Source organism: Schistocerca serialis, chromosome 9 (assembly GCF_023864345.2).
Source record: "Schistocerca serialis cubense isolate TAMUIC-IGC-003099 chromosome 9, iqSchSeri2.2, whole genome shotgun sequence".
NCBI lineage: Eukaryota > Metazoa > Arthropoda > Insecta > Orthoptera > Acrididae > Schistocerca > Schistocerca serialis.
In genome coordinates, this window is record NC_064646.1 from 174582319 (window position 1) to 174610275 (window position 27957).

General features: G+C 43.7%; 1 protein-coding gene across 1 annotated transcript in view; it reads left to right on the top strand.

Moving 5' to 3' along the window:
- Nucleotides 1-1217: 1217 nt before the first annotated feature.
- Nucleotides 1218-27957, top strand: part of LOC126419455 (dynein light chain Tctex-type 1-like) — a 29157-nt gene continuing 2417 nt past the window's right edge. The window contains exons 1-2 of the mRNA XM_050086643.1: nucleotides 1218-1241; nucleotides 14013-14178. Coding sequence (XP_049942600.1) covers nucleotides 1218-1241; nucleotides 14013-14178 — 190 coding nt within the window. The remainder of the gene's footprint in view (nucleotides 1242-14012; nucleotides 14179-27957) is intronic.

Genomic DNA, 27957 nt, shown 5'->3' on the forward strand with positions numbered 1-27957 from the left:
ATGTCTCCGCAGTATCCTTTCTTTCAGGAGTGCTAGTTCTGCTAGGTTCGTAGGAGAGCTTCTGTAAAGTTTGGAAGGTAGGAGACGAGATACTGGCAGAAGCAAAGCTGTGAGGACCGGGCGTGAGTCGTGGTTCGGTAGCTCAAATGGTAGAGCACTTGCCCGCGAAAGGCAAAGGTCCCGAGTTCGAGTCTCGGTCGGGCACACAGTTTTAATCTGCCAGGAAGTTTCATATCAGCGCACACTCTGCTGCAGAGTGAAAATCTCATTCTGGAAACATCCCCCAGGCTGTGGCTAAGCCATGTCTCCGCAGTATCCTTTCTTTCAGGAGTGCTAGTTCTGCAAGGTCCGCAGGAGAGCTTCTGTAAAGTTTGAAAGGTAGGAGACGAGATACTGACAGAAGTAAAGCTGTGAGGACCGGGCGTGAGTCGTACTTCGGTAGCTCAGTTGGTAGAGCACTTGCCCGCGAAAGGCAAAGGTCCCGAGTTCGAGTCTCGGTCGGGCACACAGTTTTAATCTAAACAATGGTTTACCAAGGGAGAATCTGCACCAAAAAAAGGCGAAGACCATTCTTTCGGCCGGAAAGGTTATGGCGACTGTCTTTTTGGAATTCGCAAGGGATAACTCTCATCGACTATCTGGAAAAGAGTAAAACTATTACAGGTGCATTTTATTCATCGTTATTGGACCGTTTGAAAACCTAGCTGCATGAAAAACGCCGGCGATTGGACCACAAAAAAGACCTTTTCAATCTCGACAATGCACCAGCACACACCTCAACAGTTGCGGTAGCAAAATTAATGGAAATAGGATACCAACTCGTTCACATCCCCCCTGTTCTCCAGACTTGGCTCCCTCGGACTACTATTTGTTCCCCAATTTGAAGAAATGGCTGGCGAGACAAAGATTTTATTCAAACGAGGAGGTTATTGCAGCAACTAGTAGCTATTTTTCAGACTTGGACAATTCCTATTATTCGGAAGGGATCAACAAATTAGAACAGCGTTGGACGAGGTGTATAAGTCTAAAAGGAGTCTATGTCGAAAAATAAAAAAGGTTTACCCCAAACACGTAAGTAGTTATTGACAAAATAAACCGTCGTTGTCATGGCGCCCGTGTTAAACACGAACGTTTTGCAGTAACTATTGTGCAGGTTCTTTGATTGCGGAGTCGGCTGATGCGCACATCTGAGATTCCCCTTTGACAGACCAAAAATAATGGATGATTTTGCGGAGGAAGAGGTAAGTCAAAGAGTACCACTTCAGCCAGAGGAAATTCATCGACAGTGCATGTCAGAATTTTTCGTCGCATTCAGTTCTTGGCTCTAGACTTTTAACACATCTGCTACTTGTATTTAGATAATCACGATGTTCTGATATTTACTGTCGCTGACACAGTAGTAAACACAGTTAAACAGCCATATCCTCGACAGCATTATGAAGTCGAGAATGAGACAGTTATCATACGTGAACCCATACTACCAACTCTACTTAGCGAAATTGTCTGTGAAAGTAAAGTCATTTATCACTAACAGAAAGAAATAAACGTATACGGCACGAGTTACGTGACCTACAGTATTACTTCATATCAGTTAATTATGCCAGTATAGAATGCATACAATTTCCATTATTTCTTTTTAAGTTTAATTTGCAGACAAAGTTGGCAGGCCCGCTTATTGTAAGATTTTTTAAAAAATTTTCTTTCTATACAACCCACATCGGCGAAACTCATTTGAGAAGGTCATTTCCGAAAGGTGTTATATCCATAAAATCTAACTGAACAGGTGAGACAAAAACGTTTTACAACCACAGTGGCATCAGAATATGATTTGTAGCTTTATTATTATATGCAGGCACAAATGGCTCTGAGTACTATGGGACGTAACTGCTGAGGTCATCAGTCCCCTAGAACTCAGAACTACTTAAACCTAACTAACCTAAGGACATCACACACATCAATGCCCGAGGCAGGATTCGAATCTGCGACCGTAGCGGTCGCGCGATTCCAGGCTGAAGCGCCTAGAACCGCTGGGCCACTCCGGCCGGCCTGCAGGCACGTGTTGAAACACTTTACGCCAAGTATCTCCGTTATATGTTTATTTATTTAATTGTTATTGCATCAGTAAAAATGAATTTGGTAACTTTTAGCAGAAAACTGTGTTAAGACCGGTAACTGTTGTCCTGGTATCACATTATTTTACTACAAGCAGTTGATTGTTTGATTTGTATGGTTTCGTATCACAATTTATTCTTATTAACTTAACGGTTTAGAAATATTGTAAAGAAAATTAGTGTGCATATTTTTATTTCACAAAATATTTTACTCGGTATTTTCACGTTCACACAAACTGAAAATGAACTAAATGGCATTCCCTGTCACTCCCTGCAGGACTTTCATCACCATGCAGAGCAGTATTAGGCACTTACACTACAACAGAGTCCGCCCCAGTAGCTGAGTGGTCAGCGTGACGGATTGCCGTCCTCTGGGCCCGGGTTCGATTCCCGGCTGGGTCGGAGATTTTCTCCGCTCAGGGACTGGGTGTTGTGTTGTGTTCATCATCATTTCATCCCCATCCGGCGTGCAGGTCGCCCAATGTGGCGCCGAATGTAATAAGACCTGCGATATGGCGGCCGGACCTGCCCCGCGAGGGGCCTCCCGGCCAATGACGCCAAACGCTCATTTCCATTTTCCACTACAACAGAGTCTACAGATGACAAGGAGGTAATCTACGAACATCTACATCCATAAGGAGACTGACATCATCACATCCTTTACCAGTATGTTCGTTACTATGTAAATTTTTTAAAAAAATATTGGTATTATGAACATAAAAATAAGAAAGCTTCAAAACAAAGAATAGCATTAATTTGCTACCGGTTGTCTTCATTAATCACTTCATTATCACTAACATCACAGCAAGATTCTGTACTGCTATCTCATTTCAATGCTCTAGTACATGATCCCATGTCCCCAAGAGGTTCAATTACATCACTTTTTTTCGTAGATTGTGCTTGGCTTTTAGCATTAAGTTTCCTAACCTTTGCCATAATGCGCTCATATTTTACTAATTTTTTTTCTTAGAATTTTGTGGTCACAATGAGATGTTTCCACATAGAATGTTGTAGACCAACCAGACCTGTTTGTGCCTGCAAAGTAATCCTCTTCGCTTAATTCATCTTTATGCGTTTCTGAGATGGCATACAGACTTCGAATTGATCTTTCCAGTTGACCCAGTTAAAATCGACACCTAGCACATGCAATTTCCCAGTATCTTTAAAAAAATATCTCCTATTCTGGCAAAAGGATACCACGTTTTTTCTTATCTTTTTTTCGACCAGCGCAAAAGCCCGATTTGCATGCATGAATGAATGACCTCTAATGGGAAACGACCACATTACTTGCAGATTGAACTGATATACAAGTACTGACAACATGAAAAGATTACAACAGTTTTTTTCTGTGCTGAACAGCAGTCACTAAACACTCTTACCCCCTCTATATGCTACACCTTGCAAAATGGGAAGAGTATTTTCAAGAAAAAGTTCCACAAATAACAACTTATTTCATTAGGTCTTCGACCCATCCCATTTTCTAGCTGTTTATAAAGTCTGTTGTATTCTCATTTATGGTGTTATCTTTTTCCACAATCATAATACTAAAAATGTAATACTACAGCTGCCTTGAGTAATAGGGCTGCCCAATGGTAGTCTTCGGAAGAGACTTATTTTGCATCAAATCAACATTTACAGTCAGTGAATTTTCAGGCAACTGATTGAGTTTCTGGAAAACTGCCTTTGCCCTGTCTTTACAAACTATTGTTGAACAACTATCTCCCTCTTCTCTTCTGCAGATGCAGTGATGCAGCTGCTTTAAATTGTAGACTGTAGTTCAGACATTCGCTGCAAGTGTCCTGTTTCATGCTTCTAGGCATAGGTTGAATTTGGTAACAAATATCAGTAAAAAATAACTTGTTGTAGCGATTAAATCTTTTCATTTGAAGTAAATTATTTAAAATTGGAAACAATCATAGAAACTCCTAGTACAGAAAAAGAAGTGTATGCCAATGAATATAAGAATATACCTTAATGTAAAATCCATTACAAAATTGTTTTTCAGCTTTCAACCAAAATATATTATAGGAACAATAACCAAAATGATTTAGTGTTTTCCTAAACTTTAAATTTACAGTGTATCTAGTATAAGGGATATTAAATGACACATTACAGCAAATTACCTCGTAATACAAAGTGTAGCTGCAGTAAGGAGATAACACAGAAGTTCCATGTTATCCACAAACCCCTAACATCCACATATCTGAAATATTCATGTCTACAAGAAGATATTTTCTCCCTGGTCCTCCTCCTCGGCCTTAATGCTTTTCTCTGCATTTGAATGATTGAATTTGGGAAAAAAATCTGACCTTAAAGTCTAATAATTTCAACTGTCAATCTAGACCCACCTCCCTTCTCTGGATCGATAACTCCACCAATGTTCAATACACTTAGAAACGTATCTCGACATACGTTTATCACACCAGTCAGAGATTTTACTTTATATTTTACAGACACAGTCTTCTTGACACCTTTGCCACTTCCCTTGATTGGACCTGGGCCTCTCCAGTGAAATTACACCAATGTATGCCAGAATGAACTTCTTTTGTGAAACAGAATCTTTATTCTGATAGAAAGTGAGATGAAACTCTTGAATTTTAGTTGGTAATAAACGTGCAATACACTGAGGCACTGTCACTAATTTGAGGTGTAACACTAGCTTTTTTGTATGCTTATTTTATTTTGCGACATTTTTCTTCCACTTTTCCGATCTGCATTTCCTTTTCCTTGAATTTTCAGTTACAGTTGATTCATGACGTTCAGCTGATATGTCAGACTCCAGAATCTAATTAACAACTTACAACAAACCAAAGAGAAACGCCATACATATCTTTACAACATACTATGTCATGTAAACAAATCTCGGCCATGTTGTGTGTGATGTCACTACCATGAGGAGTAATGACTGGCTGCTGAGATTTGGTACTTTTTGGAAACGAAATAAGAATGAATTTTGTACTCTTCGTCATGAACCACAATACTTCAGGGAAAATATACAATGGATGCAGTACGTTTTGGCATATATAAAAGTTCTTATTATATAATGCTGCCACCCGTTATCCCATTTTTCAATTTTTTGGATTTGATACCTTTTGGAACTGACCTCCTCATATAAAGACTTCCGGTAACACAAACTTGGTTCGCTGCCAGGCCACTTGGAGCGCTGCAAGTTTAGCAATACATCGTCTCGCTTTCTTATTAGCTGATTTTTAGTCTTTGATGTTTGTTTTCGTTTCCTAGTTAGCAGAAGAGGGTTTCACCACACTGTATTTCTAATGACAACTTCTCGTTTGTATTGCACGCTTTGAATTGTAAGTGAAGTATGCTACTCATATTCTAATTGACTTCTGCTCCCATCACAAATACCGGGTGGGATAAATGATTTAATATTCGCCTCTGTTTCATGTACAACTGAAGCTGGTTCCATCACATGGTGTTCTGTGGACTGTTATGTATTTGTTACTGATTTCGAATTTCTGTGTGAACTGCGCAATTTAAATGCATTGTACGAGTATTGCTTTTATTCGGCTTTATTTTTGTTTGCATTCGTTTTCTGTACTTCCTCGCATTTAATAGAGAACCCTATGTTACCAGGTTTTAATAGTATTGTTAATCAACTTTATACGTGTTGCCACGGAATGAGCGTGTAATTCTGCTTTGATTGGGGTTGCTTCTTGCCATTGAGTGATATGCATTTCCCAGTGGCGTGCAGAATATGGATGTAACTGTAGATGAGTTAGGTCTGTAGTCTTGGTGACTAGAGCAGTCTTCCTTGCAAATGCTAAAAATGCGACAGTAAACACACAAATGTTTTCAGGCAATATTAACGGGCACTATAAACAATATGTTCAACATACGTCAATGAAAATTTCGGTGGCCTCCATTAAAAGCGAAAAAACAACGCCGAATACGAGCGATATACTTACAGAGCATTTAAATCAAGCAGTTCACACACGAATTCGTAAGCAGTAACAAACAGTCAAGAGTCCACAGAATATCATGTACGAAACCAGCTTCTGTTTAATGTGAAACATAAACAAATATGGAATCATTTACCCCACCCAATATTATGGACGAGAGAAAAATTAAGCTGAATACAAGCAACATGTTTACAGTGCAATTCAAAGAGTACAATACACGCAAGCAGTTCGTTATCAGGAACACAATTTCCTCTTTATAACAGCCACAAAGTAGAAATTGCAATATTTGGTTTTACAAATAATTGCACTTTACCACCACGCTACCAGACTTAACCATAAAGTGTAAATGAAACGCACCGTTTAGTACTCGTATTTATCAGTGCAAGCATACTGATATTTTCCAGTATTGGAAGTTCACTGCCAGGCCACTAGGAGCGCTGCTGTCGGTCCCTCTTTTCGCATCGTAACGGCATTTGTACTTCTGATATTTTGGTGTTCTTTTTTACAACTAATCCGTAAGGAGGCGCGGTGAGAATAAGAAAAATCTATACTGCATCTGCCTCACTAACAGGAAATTTATTATTTTTACAGCTGGAGAATGCTGCAACAAAAAATTTAAAAAAGTGGTTCTTGCTGTGTTGCACGTGATCAAGAAAAATATGGTCAGCGATTTCATCGAGATGTAGAGTGTTTTTTCCTTTTTTACTCATATTTAAAAACAAAAACTTAGATTAATTCTGTTGTAGTTAGCTGCGTGGTTGCGTGCCTCATCAAGCTATCGTACTACCTGTGTATAAATGAGCGACTCAGAGAAAAATTAGTAATTACCAATACAGTAACTACACATTTTATTTTGCCGGCAGTTTTACAACTTTTAAACAGAACCATGACAGATTTTCATCACAGTGAAATACACCGTAGACACGTTATAAAAAAGTCATGACGCTGTGTCTAAATAATGTGCCGTTGAAATTCTGCTCCGCAAATTAAACACGACAAATAATTACAGAGTAATATTACGTTTATTATTTTTGTTACATACATATTACTTTTATTTAATGTATTAACAAAACCCTTACAACAAAGCCTTCATAGAAAATACGATTACGAGGGTAATCCCAAAAGTAAGGTCTCCTACTTTTTTGTAAGTACGAAACTCTGTTTGTGTGGCAGTTGGTCACACTCTTATAAAGAGCTCTTCACGCGCTGTGTGTAAACATGCGCATGCCGCGCTGAGACGCAAAGTCTTGGCTTGGCAGCCGTTGAGAATGGAGCTCCCGTTGGATGTTACCACCAAGTGCGAATTTGCGCAGTTATTGGGTTTTTGAACGCAAAGGGCACTACGCCGATTCAAATCCATCGCCAATTGACGTAAGTGTGTGGTGAGTCGTACAGGGATGTCAAAAATGTTCCTAAGTGGTGTAGAGAGTTTGCAGCTGGTCGGACCGAAATTCACGACGAACAAAGAAGCGGGAGACCGTAAATTTCTGAGGAGGCAGTGTTGAAGGTTGAGCAAAGCATGCGTGAAGATCGGCGGATCACCCTAGATGATCTCTGCACGTTGGTTCCTGATGTTTCCCGAAGCACCGCTCACAGAATTTTAACGGAAACATAGAACTACCGGAATGTGTGCGCAAGGTGGGTGCTACGCATGCTGACTGAGGACCACATGCGGCAACGAGTTGATGCTTCCCGCGCATTTCTTCGCCGTCTTGTACCGGAACAGGACAACTTTCTGGACTCAATTGTCACGGGTGACAAACTTGGACATACCACTTTACACCTGAGACCAAGCAACAATCACGCCAGTGGCGGCATCCTTCTCCGCCAAAGCCGCGGAAATTCAAACAAACACAGTCTGCCGGTAAAGTCTTGACAAACGTTTTTTGGGATCGGAAAGGGGTATTGTTGGTCTACTTTATGCCCACTGGGACCACAAATTAACGCTGACAGGTACTGTGAGACTGAAAAAACTCAAACGGGCAATTCAGAACCGGAGAAGAGGAATGTTGAGCAAGGGCGTACATATTCTCCATGACAACGTTCGCCCACACATCGCTCGGCAAACCGTTGCTCTCCTGCAACAGTTTCACTGGAACACAATCACCCACCAACCATAGCGATAATTACAACCCCGTAACGCTAACAGGGCATATATGGCTCGAAAACGAGTCCCGCGCAGAATTATTCCAACACAGATTTTAGTGTGAACCATTCATGTACTCCCAGTCGTTCTATGTCCACAGAAATTTCTGTATTATAATTTTCTACAGAGGGTCCCCTGCACTCTTACGTGAAAATTTGTTCTTAATACCAGTCACAGCATTACTAAAATCTGAAACCAAAATAATAGCATTATAAAATCCGAAACTAAAATCTAATTCATTCATTAAAAACTTAAAATCACATTAATTTCGAACATAAAGATACGAAACAAACATTTACGTAACTTGCGAACATCGACGAATTGCTTAAGGCAACGATTCATTTCCTTATCTAGTGCAACCTAGGCTTGTGCAGTTCGCAAGTGATATGTTTAACCCTAATGTTCCCTTTCCTTTCTAGCGGCATCTCACGGTACCATTACCACACGTATCTTCTCATCTCTTTCGTGATCATGATCATTGTCATAAAATAATCGTCACAATTATCACAATAGCTTCGACGCCGTTATTTTCATTTGTTTTTAACTGACACATAAAATCATCTGACTGCACAGTTTTAATTGAATCTCAACATATCTTGTTTTGTTTTGAAACATGTAATTGATATCTATGAACACTTTTACACCACCTCGATTTGCATGCTTTATGCGAACATGTAACCTCTAAACACTGTGAACTGAAGAGCAGTCCTCCACCTCATGGGGAAACAACAATAAAGAGAAAAAGTTATAGATCGTGGACTTCTTACTGTAGTTAATAATTCCATTTAGCACTCTCTAATGCCTATCTGTAAATCAACTTCCTTAATTTTGGTTTCACAGCTGATCTGAAGGCTGTAAGCTTTTGTGAAAAATTAATATTCATTTCGACATTACAACTGGTAACCTAAGAATCAGCCTTATACATCATCTGTGTTGACTGCTTTCTGGAATCACTTGACAATAATCTCTAAGGTCAAAACTGGCAACATGTGATGTGCTTACAAATTTTCATTTCTGACGACGTTTAGAGCTACGGTTTCAACCTTTAATAAAGTCAGTCATGAAGTTTAATTTCTCTTCCAATCTTTGTATACAGCAGACAAAGTTTTCCGATGAGCTGTATATCTTATAATCACACCGGGAACAGCAGCTCTAGATAACCCCCAAATTTTTCGATTCATGTCGCAAGTGTACCGGCAAAGCGAACACGGAGAATTTTCCGTCGCTGAAAGTCTGTTAAGTCCGACACGAGAGTAGATCAACACAATACTGCAATTATTTCAAGTGTACAATCGTATCATAGTACTTCCTGGGAAGCAATACCATGATCCGCAAACGAAAGAAAACATCGTTGTGTTACAACAAATTTGGAACAGAGGTCTTTATTCATATCATTTTTGCAAGTACCAAATATGCCGAGGTTGAATTGTTTTTAATGATATTATTTGTATCAGTTCTCCTCAATTGCTCCATCAGTCTTTTCCACCTGAATCTTTATTTTTATTATCTTACCAAGCGTCTCTCGCGTAATCGTATTAGGCGTCTTCGGTGGTCTATAAGAAAATAAGAGATAATTGTTGTTGTTCTTGTTGTTGTTGTGGTCTCCAGTCCGAAGACTCGTTTGATGCAGCTCTCCATGCTACTCCATCCCACGCATCTCTCTTTACCTTCATGTAGCTGCTGTAACCTACAACCTTCTGAATCTGCTTACTGTACTTATCTCTTGGTCTCCCTCAACGACTTTTGCTTCCCCACACTTCCTTCCAGTACTAAACTGGTGGTCCCCTTATGTCTCGGAATGTGTCCTACCAACCGATTCCTTTTTCTAGTCAGGTTGTGCCACAAATTTCTTTTCTCACCCATTCTGTTCAGTGTCTCCTCATTAGTTATGTGACTTAGCCATCTAATCTTCAGCATTGTTCTGTAGCACCACATTAAAAGTTCTTCTATTTTCGTTTTGTCTGAACTGTTTATTGTTAATGTTTCACTTCATAAATGGCTACTCTCCATACAAATACTTTCATAAAAGACTTCCTAACACTTGAATCTACATTCGGCGTTAGCAAATTTCTCTCCTCCAGAAACGCAACATTTTATATCCTCTCTCCTCCGGCCATGAACAGTTATTTTGCTGGCCAAATAACAAAATTCATCTGCTACTTTAAGTGTCTCGCTTCCTGATCCAGCTCCTTGAGCGTCGCCTGATTTAATTCGACTACATTTATTGATGATCACTTCATATCCTCCTTTCAAGACACTGTCCATTCCGCTCAACTGTTCTTCCTACTTCTTTGGTGTCTCTGACAGAAATGCAATGCCATCCGCAAACCTCAATTTTTTTATTTCTTTTCCCTGGACATTAACTCATACCCCATAGTTTACTTTGGTTTCCTTTACTGCTTGCTCAATATACAGATCGAAAAACATCGGGGATAGCCTACAACCCAGTCTCACTCCGTTTTCAACCACTGCCTCCATTTCATGCCCCTCGACTCTTATAACTGCCATCTAGCTTCTGTACAAGTTGTAAGTAGCCTTTCGTTCCTTGTATTTTACCCCTGCTACCTTTACAATTTCAAAAAGAGTTCTCCAGTAAACATTGTCAAAAGCTTTTTCTAAATCTACAAATGCTATAGGTTTGCCTTTCCTTAACCTATCTTCTAAGATAAGTCGTAGTTGCATAAATTTTTACCTTTTGCCTTTTAACATCACTGGTTCACAACCTGTCATTTGTTGTGTTTGGCTTTTTTCTGCTATCGAATGAAGATATTGGCAATTTGGTGTTTTAAATGTTTAAGCTTTAAATTTAACTGGTTTACAACCCGTAATTGGTTATGTTTGGACTTTCTGCTATTAGATGCAGATTTTGTCAATTGTATGTAGTTCGACGTTTGTATTATGCCATTATTTATGTCATATTTCCTTGTCATGTGTATGTAGCTTTGTTGCACTTATTTTGTTATTAGCCATGCTGCTTTTTATTAGTTGTTTGTTAATGCTAATATCTTTTATAATGGCTCGTCATTACCTATATTGATTTTGTATTTTTTCGGCATTCGAATGTGCTTGTACCTTAGTTCCTCTCCATGCCATGTTACACACCCCATTCATGGTGTTTCCCACGAATACGGTCCACGAAGCTGCTGCTCACTCCGCTTGCCGTAGCCGCTTGGGTCACACAGGCACGCTCGCTGTATCAGAGTTTGGTAAGTGTTGGCCTCGAATTTGGGCGTTTTCGCGTGGTTTATTATGTCACGTTACAAGCTGATTTGCGCTCTCTGCAGCACAGCGTCGTTGTTTAGTTTAACTTTGGTTTAGGGCGTGATTTCCACCTAATGTTCTATGGTGGATTTATTGTTACAGACCGTATGCTTTCCAGGTGTCAATTTTGGGACGAGATGAATTTTCCCAGCCCATGATTTAAAGCAGGAGTTCTTCGCAGCTACAGTTTGGGAAGTTATCTGACGGTCCACATATGGTAGACGCTTGCCTGTTAGTTGTTAGGGCATGGACATGACGTCCTACTATGGCTAGGTAGGCTGTTGTTCAATCATTTTATTCGTTTTTTTTTCATTTTCTAAACGTCAATTTTTAATTTTTTAAATTTTCTTAATTGCTTAGTGAAGTAGGTTGCAACTGTTGTTTTACTTCAGATTTCAGATACATTTGATGATGGAACTAAGATCCCGAAACAGTATTAGTGTAAAGCGACTTCTGTCGTGCAAGTCATCGGTTAATAAAGTATTTTACAACTTGTCTGTTTTTATTTGCCATGAACATACACTACTGGCCATTAAAATTGCTACACCAAGAAGATATGCAGATGATACACGGGTATTCATTGGACAATTATATTATACTACAACTGACATGTGATTACATTTTCACGCAATTTGGGTGCATAGATCCTGAGAAATCAGTACCCAGAACAACCACCTCTGGCCGTAATAACGGCCTTGATACGCCTGGACATTGAGTCAAACAGAGCCTGGATTGCGTGTACAGGTACAGCTGCCCATGCAGCTTCAACACGATACCACAGTTCATCAAGAGTAGTGACTGGCGTATTGTGAGAAGCCAGTTGCTCGGCCACCATTGACCAGACGTTTTCAATTGGTGAGAGATCTGGATAATGTGCTGGCCAGGGCAGCAGTCGAACATTTTCTGTAGCCAGAAAGGCCCGTACAGGACCTGCAACATGCGGTGGTGCATTATCCTGCTGAAATGTAGGGTTTCGCAGGGATCGAATGAAGGGTAGCGCCACGGGTCGTTACACATCTGAAATGTAACGTCCACTGTTCAAAGTGCCGTCAATGCGAACAAGAGGTGACAGAGACGTGTAACCAATGGCACCCCATACCATCAAGCCGGGTGATACGCCAGTATGGCGATGACGATTACACGCTTCCAATGTGCCCCATACCATCACGCCGGGTGATACGCCAGTATGGCGATGACGAAAACACGCTTCCAATGTGCGTTCACCGCGATGTCGCCAAACACGGATGCGACCATGATGATTCTGTAAACAGAACCTGTATTCATCCGAAAAAAATGACGTTTTGCCATTCGTGCTCCTAGGTTCGTCGCTGAGTACACCATCACAGGCTGTCCTGTCTGTGATGCAGCGTCGAGAGTAACGGCAGCCATGGTCTCCGAGCTGATATTCCATGCTGCTGCAAACGTCGTCGAACTGTTCGTGCAGATGGTTGTTGTCTTGCAAACGTCCCCATCTGTTGACTCAAGGATCGAGACGTGGCTGCAAGATCCGTTACAGCCATGCGGATAACATGCCTGTCATCTCGACTGCTAGTGATACGAGGCCGTTGGAATCCAGCGCGGCGTTCCGTATTACCCTCCTGAACCCACCGATTCCATATTCTGCTAACAGTCATTGGATCTCGACCAACGCGAGCAGCAATGTCGCGATAGGATGAACCGCAATCGCGATAGGCTACAATCCGACCTTTATCAAAGTCGGAAACGTGATGGTAGGCATTTCTCCTCCTTACACGAGGCATCACAACAACGTTTCACCAGGCAACGCCGGTCAGCTCCTGTTTGTGTATGACAAATCGGTTGGAAACTTTCCTCATGTCAGCACGTAGTAGGTGTCGCGTACTTTTATGTCTCCTACTGTCTTTGTATGTCCTTTTCTCTTGTGGTAGCATTGAACACAATATAACTGCAGTTACAGGCTTACATTTCACGACACTTGGTCTCGCTTGGCGTGCGCTGTTCTTGACCTTGCTGCTGGGTTAATTAAGGGATGATTGGAACCTGTGAAAACAAAGTTTTGGGAAAGCTGCTTCGACACGTTAGATGCGCAGGTACAGACGTGTCCTAAGGGAGAAAATTACTAATTTCTTAACGAAATGGATTAATGACCTACAAAAAATACGTAAAAATATCTACTTACCTACATATCATCACTAGCTATTTTAGTATTTCTCTTGCACCCACGGATCTCACATAAGATCAATAATAAATATTAGACAGTTATTAATAAATTCAAACGTCTATTATTTCTGGCCTCAAGGGCTTCCTGTGCTTGTATGACCTCAATCACGCTTTATTCATTACATTGCAGCACCCCTAGACAGTGTAGCATCACAAACTATAGACGGTGGGGTGTAAGGGTGGGTGGGTGGTTTCCCGGTAAACTAGCAACGTCTAAACCCGTAGGACTGATTATAAAGATGACGAAAGTGTTCAGCAATAACAGCAGAAATTACGGAAGGCCATTCGCTTACATGTTGTCACCCGCCATTTCAGCACGATTATCTTCGTCCAGGAATTTTCTGCAACTTCAACTGCACGCCTCTACTATTGCAGACAGAGTTCGTGGTGGAGGAGGTGACGACGCTGGTGAAGGAGTGCGTCGAGAAGATAGTTGGCCGCGAGACGTTCCAGCGGCAGAAGTGCGAGCTGTATGTGCACCGCATCGCTGAGGCGTGCATCTCTGCGCTCGCCCGCCTCAACAAGCCCTTCAAGTACATAGGTACGTCATTCCGCATCACTCGCGAACAGTTGTCGCGGAATCACGACGGCTATGATGGACAGGGCTGGTATAGTGGCCACTTCCTTTTATTGTTTTGGAAGCTGCTGTAACGTAGTAGCCGCGCGGAGTGGCCATGTCACGGATTGCGCGGCCGCTCCCGCCGGAGGTTCGAATCCTCCCTCGGGCAAGGGTGTGTGTGTTGTTCGCAGTTAGTTTAAAAAGGTTCAAATGGCTCTGTGCACTATGGGACTAAACATCTGAGGTCATCAGTCCCCTAGAACTTAGAACTACTTAAACCTAACTAATCTAAGGACATCACACACATCCATGCCCGAGGCAGGATTCGAACCTGCGACCGTAGCGGTCGCGAGGTTCCAGACTGAAGCGCCTAGAACCGCTCGGCCACATCGGCCGGATATTTTAAGTAGTGTGTAAGTCTAGGGAACGATGACCTCAGCAGTTTGGTCCCTTAGAAATTTACATGCATTTGAACATTTGTAACCCTAGTAACAACACTTAAAACACGATATACAGCCGCGGCACTCCCTGCTCTGAAAATTATTGCTACTTGACAGATGGAACGATACTAGCGACTCTAGAGCCGAGAAAGCCAGCTGTAAGGTTAATGTTTTTCTTATATAATTTTCTACTTCAGTAACGAAATAGCTATTACATTTTGCGTTTCAGTCATAAGTACATGATCAAGATAAATGACTGATAGTCAAATAAATGTAAAAGCAGCCAGCTCTGATTCAGTAACACAAGCTACAACTTATTCGTGAAGAAATACTTTCTGGAATGCGTGTAATAGCACCTTACTTCGCAGAAAGCAAGAGAATATAAGTACATATTTCACGCATGAGAAGCATACACTGATGGGATAAAACTCATACCATGTATCCTAATACCGTATCGGACCTCCTTTTGCCGGCGTACTGCAGCAACTTGTTGGAAGTAACCTGCGGAAATATTGAGCCATACAACCTCTATAGCCGATCATAATTGCGAATGTGTTGCCGGCGCAGGATTTTGCGCCAACTGACCTCCAAATATGTCCCATAAATGTTCGATGGGGCCGCGCGGAGTGCCCGCGTGGTTAGAGGCGCCATGTCACGAATTGCGCGGCCCCTCCCGCCGGAGGTCCGAGACCTCTCTCGGGCATAGGTGTGTGTGTGTTGCCTTTAGCGTAAGTTAGTTTAAGTAGTGTGTAAGTCTAGTGGTCGATGACGTCCTTAGCAGTTTGGTCCCTTAGAAATTCACACACATTTGAACATTTCTTGTTCAATGGGATTCACGTCGGGCGATCTGGGTGCCCAAATCATTCACTCAAATTGTTCCGAATATTCTTCAAACCAATCGCGAATAATTGTGTCACGGTGAAATGGCGTACCGTCATCCACAAAAATTCCATCGTTGCTTGGGAATATGAAGTCCATGAATGGCTGCAGATGACCTCCACATAATCGAACACAACCATTCCCAGTCAATGATCGGTTCAGCCAGACCAGAGAACCTAGTCCATTCCATGTAAACACAACCCACACCATTATGGAGCGTGCCTACTTGACAACTTAGGTCCATGGCTACGTGGGGTCTGCACCACACTCGGACACTACCATCAGCCCTTACCGCCGATATCGGGACTCGTCTGACCAGGCGACGGTTTTACAGTTGTCTAGGGCCCAACAGATATGGTCACGAGCCAAGGTCAGGCGCTGCAGGCGATGTCGTGCTGTTAGAAAGGCACTAACGCTGGTCGTCAGTGCCCTTGATATGGTATTCTCAGCACAATCTTGACACTGTGGATCTCAGACTATTGAATTTCCTAAAGATTTCAGGACTGGAGTGTTCCGTGCGTGTAGCTCCAACTACCAGTTCGCGTTCCAAGTCCGTCAATTTCCGTCGTGAGGCCATAATCTCGCTGGTAACCTTTCCACTTGAATCACCTGACTACAAATGGCAGCTCCGCCAATGCACTGCCCTTTTATACCTTGTGTACGCTATACTGCCATCATCTGTATACGTGTATACCGCTATCCCGTGACTTTTGTCACTTCAGTGAATGAACTGTACAAGGCAGTGCACTATTTCATGTTACATCCTCATCAATCAGCGTTAAAGCCGTGAACGGATGCATACCTTACAGAGCCTACTGCACAGTGGATCACTGATTTCAGTGCTTCCAGCTGTGCAGACGGTTCTATTCGGTGTGTATCCGTTCTCAGCGTTAACGCCCATTGCTAATGTAACAAGAAAAATGACACTTTGTAGCGCAGTTTAATATATTGATAATGTAGTTTATATTACGATGTGACAACAGCGACTAATTCATGGTTTTATTACCTGATGTCAGTGATTTTATATTCGCCTGATATGATACTGCAAATGCTTTTAAGACCTGATGATATTCAATCGGCCGGAACTGAATGTTTAAATAAAGATCTTATTAGCAGCTCAAGACGGTAAAATGATATTTTTTTTCAAATACCTGCACGCTGTGGGGTACCAACTCTTGAAAATATACTGATTTCGATGAGCTTACTGACTTTATATAAGACCAAAACTTCTTAGGGTTTCGAGTCATATGTGCTAGCCTCTCAATGTCTTGTATTTAGAGAAAAATATAAAGGTATAATCTTAAGTCAGAGTCAGAAATCACGAAACGGTAGAGCCTTGCTACTGGCCTCTGACCACTTACTCCACTATCAGTCGAAATTATTCTTTCATTTAATGACCCTATTATCAGACATAGAAGAACAAGTAAGCAAGGATGCCGAACGTGCAATACCCAAAACAAGATTTAAATTCATGAGGGTGCTAGGTGCATCTTAACCATCAAAAACATGGCAAATAAATGTGAGAGAAACGATATCTTATGAGAGTAATGATAGGTATCCTTCTTGCATGCTTCTGTATTTCAGGATGAAAGAACTCTGCTATTACCAACGGAAGGGAGCGACCCTACTTCGCAGACAGAACTTTGCTATCACCAACGGAAGAGAGCAATCCCACTTGGTGGAAAGGAGATGAATGGAGCAGCTCAGAATACTGTCTGTGGTCCAGTCCTTCCGTAAACCCATTGATGAAACATGAGTCACACGTCAGAGCGAGCGAGAGGCACTGCAGCCAGACTCCAGCTGTCCAGCTCACAAAGCCCGATCAGCAAGAGATGTCGAATCAAAGAGCGCTCACTTGGTTACATTGAAACCGCAGGTGTCCTATGACAAGCAGCTACTAGCCCTCTTGGCCGCTTAGTAACACAAATTTTACACTCAATACAGCCGCGCGGGATTAGCCGAGCGGTCCAGGCGCTGCAATCATAGACTGTGCGGCTGGTCCCGGCAGAGGTTCAAGTCCTCCCTCGGGCATGGGTGTATGTATGTGTTTGTCCTTAGGTTAATTTAGGTTAAGTAGTGTGTAAGCTTTGGGACTGATGACCTTAGCAGTTAAGTCCCATGAGATTTCACACCCATTTTTGAACACTCAATACATCAACTATTCTGCATGACACGAGTCCTTGGCAGGTTTCAGGAGGCATATGGCGTTAAATGAGCACGGAAAAGACGTGTAATGACAATCTGTAACGTCCAAAACAACAGCTTCTACGTCTACTGCCGTGTAAATATAATGCAGTCCGTTATGGAGGGACTTAGCACAGCCCTGTGATCCAAGACAGTAATTTCTACATTTATTGCCACATAAATATAATGACACGGGCTTCTAGCGAGATGCTAAGATGGAAGGCAAATGTCAAAATAATTCAAAGGCGTGTAGACGTTCTTGTTCCCAAGTTATTACTGAGAAAGTTTGCAGAATTAACATTTGCAACGGACTGCAGAACAATATACTGCCACGAATGCACGTCTCGCATGAAGACTCCGAAGACATGAGAGGGTAAAAAAGCTCGTACAGAAGCAGATATCTGTTCTCTAGTCACTCCATTTGTGAGTAGAACGGGACCGAAATCAGCGAATGTTTTACTGAAATTAAGGTATTTTGCGTCAAGCCTGTTAGTGAACATGTACATCAAAGAACCAAGTGTAAGCATTCACTCAATTTTAAACTCAGGAAACGACACATGACACCAATCATAGAACTTCTATATCTAATGGTTCCTGCTTCACTATTTTATATTTAACCTTTAAGATATGACATCAGATGTTTCCACAGGATTTCTAAATGATGTCCAACGAATGTCCAGGTGTGGTTCCTTCAACAAGGCCGCTTGTGTGGGAAGACTTTCACAGGCCAAGGTTGTGAGTGCCAGATGTGCGGCGTAATGACCATGCTTGGGGCTTGAGGGAAGCAGGCCGCGGTGGCCGAGCGGTTCTAGGCGCTTCAGTCTGGAACCGCGCTGCCCCTACGGTTGCAGGTTCGAATCCTGCCTCAGGCATGGGTGCGTGTGATGTCCTTAGGTTAGTTAGGTTTAAGTAGTTCTAAGTTCTAGGGGACTGATGACCTCAGATGTTAAGTCCCATATTACTTAGAGCCATTCGAATTTGAGGGAAATTCTACAAATCGGATAGATTGAGAATATTGAAATATGTGCGACTGGAATTCTACAAGTCTGCTAGCTTGAGAATATTGTAATATGTGCGACTATAATTAGACTTTCAAATACTTTTCACAGTTGTCGAACTTAGAGTTTTTCATTGTCACGGGGATTGCGAGGTCAGAACACCACTGCATCTAGAAAGTTGTGTGATGTCAAAAGGCAAAGTCTCGCTTCATGTAGGTGATGCAGGCGATAATGCTTTATGGGAATACCATCTTATGTAACATGGAGGATCTTCATACAGTTTCTGATCTAACAGAGGCATTTTGTTAAATTTCATTTCAAGAGGGGGACATTTGTTACAATTTCACCGTGACATGGGGTATTTTGTCACAATTTTTGCTGTAGTATGGACACTTAGCAACAATTTCACTGTAACATGAGGCAATAGGTGGAATTTCTCTGTAACCTGGGATATTTTCTTATAATTTCACTGTAAAAGTGGGCAATTTGATACAATTTCTCTCTAAATGGGGTACTTTCTTACACTTTTTCCTGAAACATGAAGTAATGTTACAATTTTTGCTGTAACATGGACAGTTTGTTACAATTTCACTGTAACATGGGCAATTTGGTAGAATTTCTCTGCAATATGGGGCATTTTGTTACAATTTTACCTTAATATAGGGCATATTGTTACAAATTCACCGTAGATGTATGGTGTGAAATGTTATGTAGTCTCTCCTGTTCAACATAAATTGTTCAGTTTCCTGCCATATCTCGCTTCATATAAAATAGTGTCCGCACTTCATCCAAAATATTTTAGAGAAGCGTTCATGGAATCACACTCCTCACAACCTTAAATAAATATAAGTTCAACAACTGTCGAAAATATTTCGCTACAGTTGACCACAAACTAGCAGAATTTTCCCAAGCTGGCAAATGTAGTTAATTAATTGCTCATCTCCTAACACTTTCAATACGCACTGGCGGGAGAATTCCTACACAAACGCCCTTGTTGAAGGAACCATAACAGCACCTGTCGGAAATTGTTTAGAAATTGTACACAAATCTATAAGCTATCAAACAGAAGGCCCACTATCCAGCAATCGATTAAGGTAATGAAAATCTTTTGCATTCATATTCATACTGATAACAGTTGGCATTGAATATTCTCTGTGTAAAACTACACAATGCCATACCAATCACACAAGAAAACACCATAAAATTCTATGTATGTATGTACAATTCCCAGTGACATTAATGTGACCACCACCTATGTCAATGTCCAATAACCATTCACAGAACAGTGTAGCAGGTGGCAGCACTGACAGTGGAGGGTATGCAGGGTGCTTCAGAAGTGGTGGTCAATAAATCACACATGGAAAGTATAGGCAAAAAGTATCTAAAAAGCTTCAATAAACATGGGTCCACAAACCAAACTTTCTTGAGATATGACACATTTTCTGTTGCGTTCCTCAGTGTCTAGGAACACTTGGAATCTCTAAACAATAAAGAATGTGTTCGATACGTAATCCATGCGTCTGAATGCAGCATTGAATTCGTCTCCAAAATGAGTTGCGGATCCTCTCAGGCAGTCCTGGGGAATTCTATAAATGCTGGAAGGCTGCTTCAGTCCGCAAGCGTAATTCAAGAGAGTTGACCTCGGTAGCGTAGACCAGGCTTTTGACGTGGCCCCACACACAGATATCCATGGGATTTAAAGCCAGAGACCTTGGAGACCATGGCACAGGTCCTCATCTACCTATCCATGTTTGACCGTATGTCTAAGTTAGAATCCGGTGAACTCATAAATGAAAATGTGTTGGAGCCCCGTCATGCATGAACCACATATTCAAGTGTTGGTTCAGTGGGAGCTCAGTGGGACATCATCATGTACACCTGGAAGTACAGTCCGCAGAAACCGTATGTACTGCTGTACAGTCATTCTCTGTGGCAGGAAGTGTGGTCTAGTTACGCTGTCTCCAAACAGTCCTGCCCAGACATTCAACGAATAAAGCTGCTGACGTCGTGACACGTGTGTTGTATTAGGACTGACATCGGCCAAAATTTACCAGGAAGTCCTCTTCAATTGACACTACATCCCAGGACAGGATTTCGTCTGCTCGATAATTTTCCGCCATTTCTCTCTGGACTTCGCTGTAGACCTCCAGTAATGGCAACCAACTCTGGCAGCGTCTTCTCCAACCTCATCACTCCACCTCAGCCTCGGTCGTCCTCTTGCTCTTCTCCCTCCAGGTTCACTGCAGCAGGCTTTCCTTGCAGGATCTGTCTCATCGAGTCATATTACATGTCCAACCCATCTCAATCTACACAGCTTTATGAACTTGGCCATATCATCCCTCACATAGCAGTCATAATCCTCGTCATTCCTTCGCCTTCTCCAACTCCCATTTTCATACACAAGTTCAAATGTTCTTCTCAATATACTCCTTTCATGTGATCTCAGTTATGGCAGCGACAGTTATGGTAGTTACAAATACTGTCACTGATATATCCAGCCTCATCCGTGAATAGAATACTGCTTCCAAACAGGGGACTCGGGGTACTCTGTTGTTGGACCTATTAACAGAAATTCTCTCCAGGAGGTGTGTATTGTTGATGGCTTGCAGTTCTGGAAATAATATACACTCCTGGAAATGGAAAAAAGAACACATTGACACCGGTGTGTCAGACCCACCATACTTGCTCCGGACACTGCGAGAGGGCTGTACAAGCAATGATCACACGCACGGCACAGCGGACACACCAGGAACCGCGGTGTTGGCCGTCGAATGGCGCTAGCTGCGCAGCATTTGTGCACCGCCGCCGTCAGTGTCAGCCAGTTTGCCGTGGCATACGGAGCTCCATCGCAGTCTTTAACACTGGTAGCATGCCGCGACAGCGTGGACGTGAACCGTATGTGCAGTTGACGGACTTTGAGCGAGGGCGTATAGTGGGCATGCGGGAGGCCGGGTGGACGTACCGCCGAATTGCTCAACACGTGGGGCGTGAGGTCTCCACAGTACATCGATGTTGTCGCCAGTGGTCGGCGGAAGGTGCACGTGCCCGTCGACCTGGGACCGGACCGCAGCGACGCACGGATGCACGCCAAGACCGTAGGATCCTACGCAGTGCCGTAGGGGACCGCACCGCCACTTCCCAGCAAATTAGGGACACTGTTGCTCCTGGGGTATCGGCGAGGACCATTCGCAACCGTCTCCATGAAGCTGGGCTACGGTCCCGCACACCGTTAGGCCGTCTTCCGCTCACGCCCCAATATCGTGCAGCCCGCCTCCAGTGGTGTCGCGACAGGCGTGAAAGGAGGGACGAATGGAGACGTGTCGTCTTCAGCGATGAGAGTCGCTTCTGCCTTGGTGCCAATGATGGTCGTATGCGTGTTTGGCGCCGTGCAGGTGAGCGCCACAATCAGGACTGCATACGACCGAGGCACACAGGGCCAACACCCGGCATCATGGTGTGGGGAGCGATCTCCTACACTCGCCGTACACCACTGGTGATCGTCGAGGGGACACTGAATAGTGCACGGTACATCCAAACCGTCATCGAACCCATCGTTCTACCATTTCTAGACCGGCAAGGGAACTTGCTGTTCCAACAGGACAATGCACGTCCGCATGTATCCCGTGCCACCCAACGTGCTCTAGAAGGTGTAAGTCAACTACCCTGGCCAGCAAGATCTCTGGATCTGTCCCCCATTGAGCATGTTTGGGGCTGGATGAAGCGTCGTCTCACGTGGTCTGCACGTCCAGCACGAACGCTGGTCCAACTGAGGCGCCAGGTGGAAATGGCATGGCAAGCCGTCCCACAGGACTACATCCAGCATCTCTACGATCGCCTCCATGGGAAAATAGCAGCCTGCATTGCTGCGAAAGGTGGATATACACTGTACTAGTGCCGACACTGTGCATGCTCTGTTGCCTGTGTCTATGTGCCTGTGGTTCTGTCAGTGTGATCATGTGATGTATCTGACCCCAGGAATGTGTCAATAAAGTTTCCCCTTCCTGGGACAATGATTTCACGGTGTTCTTATTTCAATTTCCAGGAGTGTAGATAGAATTCTTGCCGATGTAAAATCCACCACATATTGTTACGATTCAGGACAAGTGGCAATCCTCCTTGTTGAAGTACTCGGATGTTCGTGTACAATGCGTAACACCCTCTCCTCGACATCGGGATTTATGGATCCGGGTGTGCGAAACTACAGGTTTCTCTAAGGGTCTGAGGTAACCGGCTAAATGTACGCCTGTCGGACTACCTCAACGACACTGCCATTCCCTTTGCCATACATGAAGTACATGTCAGCGTACTCTTCATTTGTGTAACCTCTGTCCTTGGTGCCTTCGTGTTTGTAACTGATTATGAGGCTGGCACGACACAGTGAACGGAGGGGAAAAGGGAAGTAGTTGCGCATGGACAAACAAATGGTTCAAATGACTCTCAGCACTATGGGACTTAACATCTGAGACCATCAGTCCCCTAGACTTAGAACTACTTAAACCTAACTAACCTAAGGACAGCACACACATTCATGCCCTAGGCAGGATTCGAATCTGCGACCGTAGCAGCAGCGCGGTTCCGGACTGAAGCGCCCAGAACCGCTCGGTCACAACGGCCGGCGATGCATAAACAAATAGATAGTCGATCCCAAACCTTGAGATACCAACGTAAATACCGCGGCATCCAGGGGCGTTTACAGTTGGTTACCAACTCGAATTAATCCGATGCCTCGGCAACGGTTGATTTGCAAACCCATGTTTATTGGAGCTTTTTATTTACTTTTGGTCTATATTTTTCCATGTATGAATTATTGACCATCACCTCTGATATACCCTGTGTAAGACATGTCGAGGGGATACAGAAAACCAGTGCAGTCATTGTAGTAATGAGACAACGGAGCAATTTATCCGACACCCAAAAGGCCACGATCATTGGCTTTCGAGCCAACAGACGTAGCATTCCTGAAACGAGACATTTACAAATTTAGCAAGCCTTTTAGTACGATCGATAGAACTGCCAATGCTAGAGAAACAAAAAAGCTCTTTAACACTATCAAAACATTAAAATCAAACGTAGGTTAGTAGACTCAAAGCATCAAAGCATAAGTGAGAGATTGTAAATTGGGTATGTGAGAGTGAATGTCCAGCCATTCCGTTGATTTTTCTTCGGTGTAAACAGTAGAAAGTGAAAATCGTGAGGAGATTTTGTACGATTCCCTTAAGATTCCCCTTCTACAGAAGCCCATAAGAACTGTACAATACAGAGGCCATAGCATCCGTTCTCTGCTATAGACGCCACAACATCTTTTCTTTGCTATCTGGGGATAACAGGCATTCCAAGATGCAAGCTGAAGACTAGCTATTATCAGTCCGAAAAACATCAGCTGGTATCAGCAATTCTGAAAAGGCCGATTGGCGTCATTTAAATCCGTGTCGAAAACGTTCGAAACGCTCTCCGATAATTTAAACTGAGTAATAAATTATTGAATAATGTATTTTACCATGAGGGAGGGTCGCATGAAAACATTAAGCATTTTTTACTGAACAAAGGTGGAACACAATTGAATCATTTGACACAGTCTCCCTATCGTTCAACACATTTCCTCCAGCACGTTGAAAGTGCACGGATTCCACTCGTGCACCGCTTGCTGTACCTCTTGATTCTTCCTCCCATCGCCTCCCTGAGTGATCCAAACATGTGATAATCACTCGGTGTGAGGTCTGGTGAAATGATAGATGTGTCAAAATATCAACGTGCAAGTCATCCATGCTAACTAAGGTTGCACGGGCAGTATGAGGCCGTGCACTGTCATATTGCAAAATGACACCTGTAGTCAGAAGTCCACGTCGCTTTGATCTTACTGCAAGCCGAAAAATATCGGAATATGACACACTGGTGATGATGTTTCTCTTAGTCATGTATTGTTTCGAGACAACGCCTCGTTCATCCGAAAAGAGAGGCAGGAAAAACCTTCCCTGCAGATGGCTGTGTCTGGAACTTCTTGGGGTTTGGTGACGAGGAGTGGCACCATTCCTTACTTGCTCCCTTTATTTCAAGTTTATGGTACTGTACCCCGGTTTCGTCTCCTGTGACGATTCTAGTGAGAAAGCCATCACCTTTTGGCTCAAAGGCCGCAAAAGTTCTTCATAGATATTAACGCAACGCTCTTCCAGTTTTGGAGAGCGCTGCCAAGGCACCTTGCAGGTACTTCATAAAACTTAAGCACTTCATGAATGACGTGGTGTGCTGAGTCATGACTAACGTTCAGGTCTGCGGCTATTTCATCCAATGTCACTCAGCGATTTTCCATCATAAATGGCTTTAACTGCTGCAGTAGACGCTGGTGTTACAATGCGATGTGTCTCACCTGGGTGCTGAGCGCCTGTCACAGAAGTCAAGCGATTTCCGAACTTCCTACTCCACTCCTCCATTTGCTTCGGTGATAGACATGCATCTTCATATTGGAGAATCATTCGCCGGCGAATTTCAACAGGTTTCGTACTTTCACTGCCCCGAAAACATATGAGGGAATGCTGTTCTTCCTTGGTGCATGGAGCAAGTGGGGCAGCCATTTTGAGCTAGTGTTGTTACCGCGTTTCATTTGTCTGTATTATGCTACCATCTGCGGGGCATTCCTTACATCATTGGTAACAGTACTGCCGACTTACAGAACAACGGAGCAAAATGCCAATTTTTAATTACGCTTTTAAGGTTTGCATTTGGGTCCCTCATATTGAGTTGGTACAGAAGTTCTAGCGTTTTTCCATAAGTTTAATAAACACGATAGATACACATAACACAGACTTTAGGCATCAATAATATACTCTCCTTCACTATCGAAAACAGTGTGCCAACGCTGAGGTCACTTTTAGATTCCACGAGTATCGAAATCACGTGGTTTTGTTGCGAAGGACTCTTCGAGTCGTGTCGCGTTTTCATCTGGAAAGTAAGTTCCTTGAGGGTTGTTCGATAGAAAGCGGTAAAGGTGAAAATCTGAGGGCTGAAGATCAGGTGAATAAGGTGGGTGTAGAATGACTGCCCAACCCAAGCCCTGCATAGCGTTTTTTGTCAGTCTAGCAGAATGCTGGTGGATGTCATCGTGGAGTAGCATTACACAGTCTTCCTGGTCGTTGTTCTTGGACTGTGTCTGCAAGACATCACAGTTGATGACAATAAATGTCAGCAATGATGGTTGTACCTCGGGGAAGCAGTACGTAATACACCACACCGTCGTTGTTCCACCAGACGCATAAAATTATCTTTTGTATGGCGAGTTGCTGCTTTGTTTGAGCTCAGCCTTTCCTTTCTTTTCCTTATGTTGGCATAAAGACACCATTTCTCGTCGCCAGTAACGACACAGGATAGGAACGGCCGGTGTTGCTTACAAGCTAATTGGTGACGAGCAAGCAGAGATGCACATACGGCCACCCGCTGATTTTTGTGATTTTGGATCAGAGCATGCGGTACCCATACACCCGATTTTTGAACCTTCCCCATTGCATTCACAAGTCGCACGATGGTGGAATGATCACAGTTCATCACATTTGCCAGTTCTCGAGTACACTGAGTTGAATCAATGTGGATTCATGCCTTTAAACGATCTTCATCGAACCTCGAAGGTCTTTCTAAATACGGACAGTCATTAATGTGAAAAAGATCCTCCTTAAAACGAGAAAACCATTTTTTGGCATAATCTGCCCATTGGCATTATCCCCATACGCGGCGAAAATGCTTCTGGCTGCCTCCACTGCTGTCACCCCTCTATTGGACTCAAGTTTGCCTCCGTAGCGTAGCGGCAGCATTACCGGCTCCCACGCAGGGGGCCCGGGTTTGATTCCCGGCATGGGACTGTGTGTTGTGTGTCCTTCATCATCACTGACTCGCATGTGACCGATGTGGCATCACCTAAGGCCATACGATCATTTCCATTTCCATTGAACTCAAACAGAAGAATATGTCGGAAATGTTCCGATTTCTCCACTTGGCACTACGTTTTCTATATATACACTCCTGGAAATTGAAATAAGAACACCCTGAATTCACTGTCCCAGGAAGGGGAAACTTTATTGACACATTCCTGGGGTCAGATACATCACATGATCACACTGACAGAACAACAGGCACATAGACACAGGCAACAGAGCATGCACAATGTCGGCACTAGTACAGTGTATATCCACCTTTCGCAGCAATGCAGGCTGCTATTCTCCCATGGAGACGATCGTAGAGATGCTGGATGTAGTCCTGTGGAACGGCTTGCCATGCCATTTCCACCTGGCGCCTCAGTTGGACCAGCGTTCGTGCTGGACGTGCAGACCGCGTGAGACGACGCTTCATCCAGTCCCAAACATGCTCAATGGGGGACAGATCCGGAGATCTTGCTGGCCAGGGTAGTTGACTTACACCTTCTAGAGCACGTTGGGTGGCACGGGATATATGCGGACGTGCATTGTCCTGTTGGAACAGCAAGTTCCCTTGCCGGTCTAGGAATGGTAGAACGATGGGTTCGATGACGGTTTGGATGTACCGTGCACTATTCAGTGTCCCCTCGACGATCACCAGTGGTGTACGGCCAGTGTAGGAGATCGCTCCCCACACCATGATGCCGGGTGTTGGCCCTGTGTGCCTCGGTCGTATGCAGTCCTGATTGTGGCGCTCACCTGCACGGCGCCAAACACGCATACGACCATCATTGGCACCAAGGCAGAAGCGACTCTCATCGCTGAAGACGACACGTCTCCATTCGTCCCTCCATTCACGCCTGTCGCGACACCACTGGAGGCGGGCTGCACGATGTTGGGGCGTGAGCGGAAGATGGCCTAACGGTGTGCGGGACCGTAGCCCAGCTTCATGGAGACGGTTGCGAATGGTCCTCGCCGATACCCCAGGAGCAACAGTGTCCCTAATTTGCTGGGAAGTGGCGGTGCGGTCCCCTACGGCACTGCGTAGGATCCTACGGTCTTGGCGTGCATCCGTGCGTCGCTGCGGTCCGGTCCCAGGTCGACAGGCACGTGCACCTTCCGCCGACCACTGGCGACAACATCGATGTACTGTGGAGACCTCACGCCCCACGTGTTGAGCAATTCTGCGGTACGTCCACCCGGCCTCCCGCATGCCCACTATACGCCCTCGCTCAAAGTCCGTCAACTGCACATACGGTTCACGTCCACGCTGTCGCGGCATGCTACCAGTGTTAAAGACTGCGATGGAGCTCCGTATGCCACGGCAAACTGGCTGACACTGACGGCGGCGGTGCACAAATG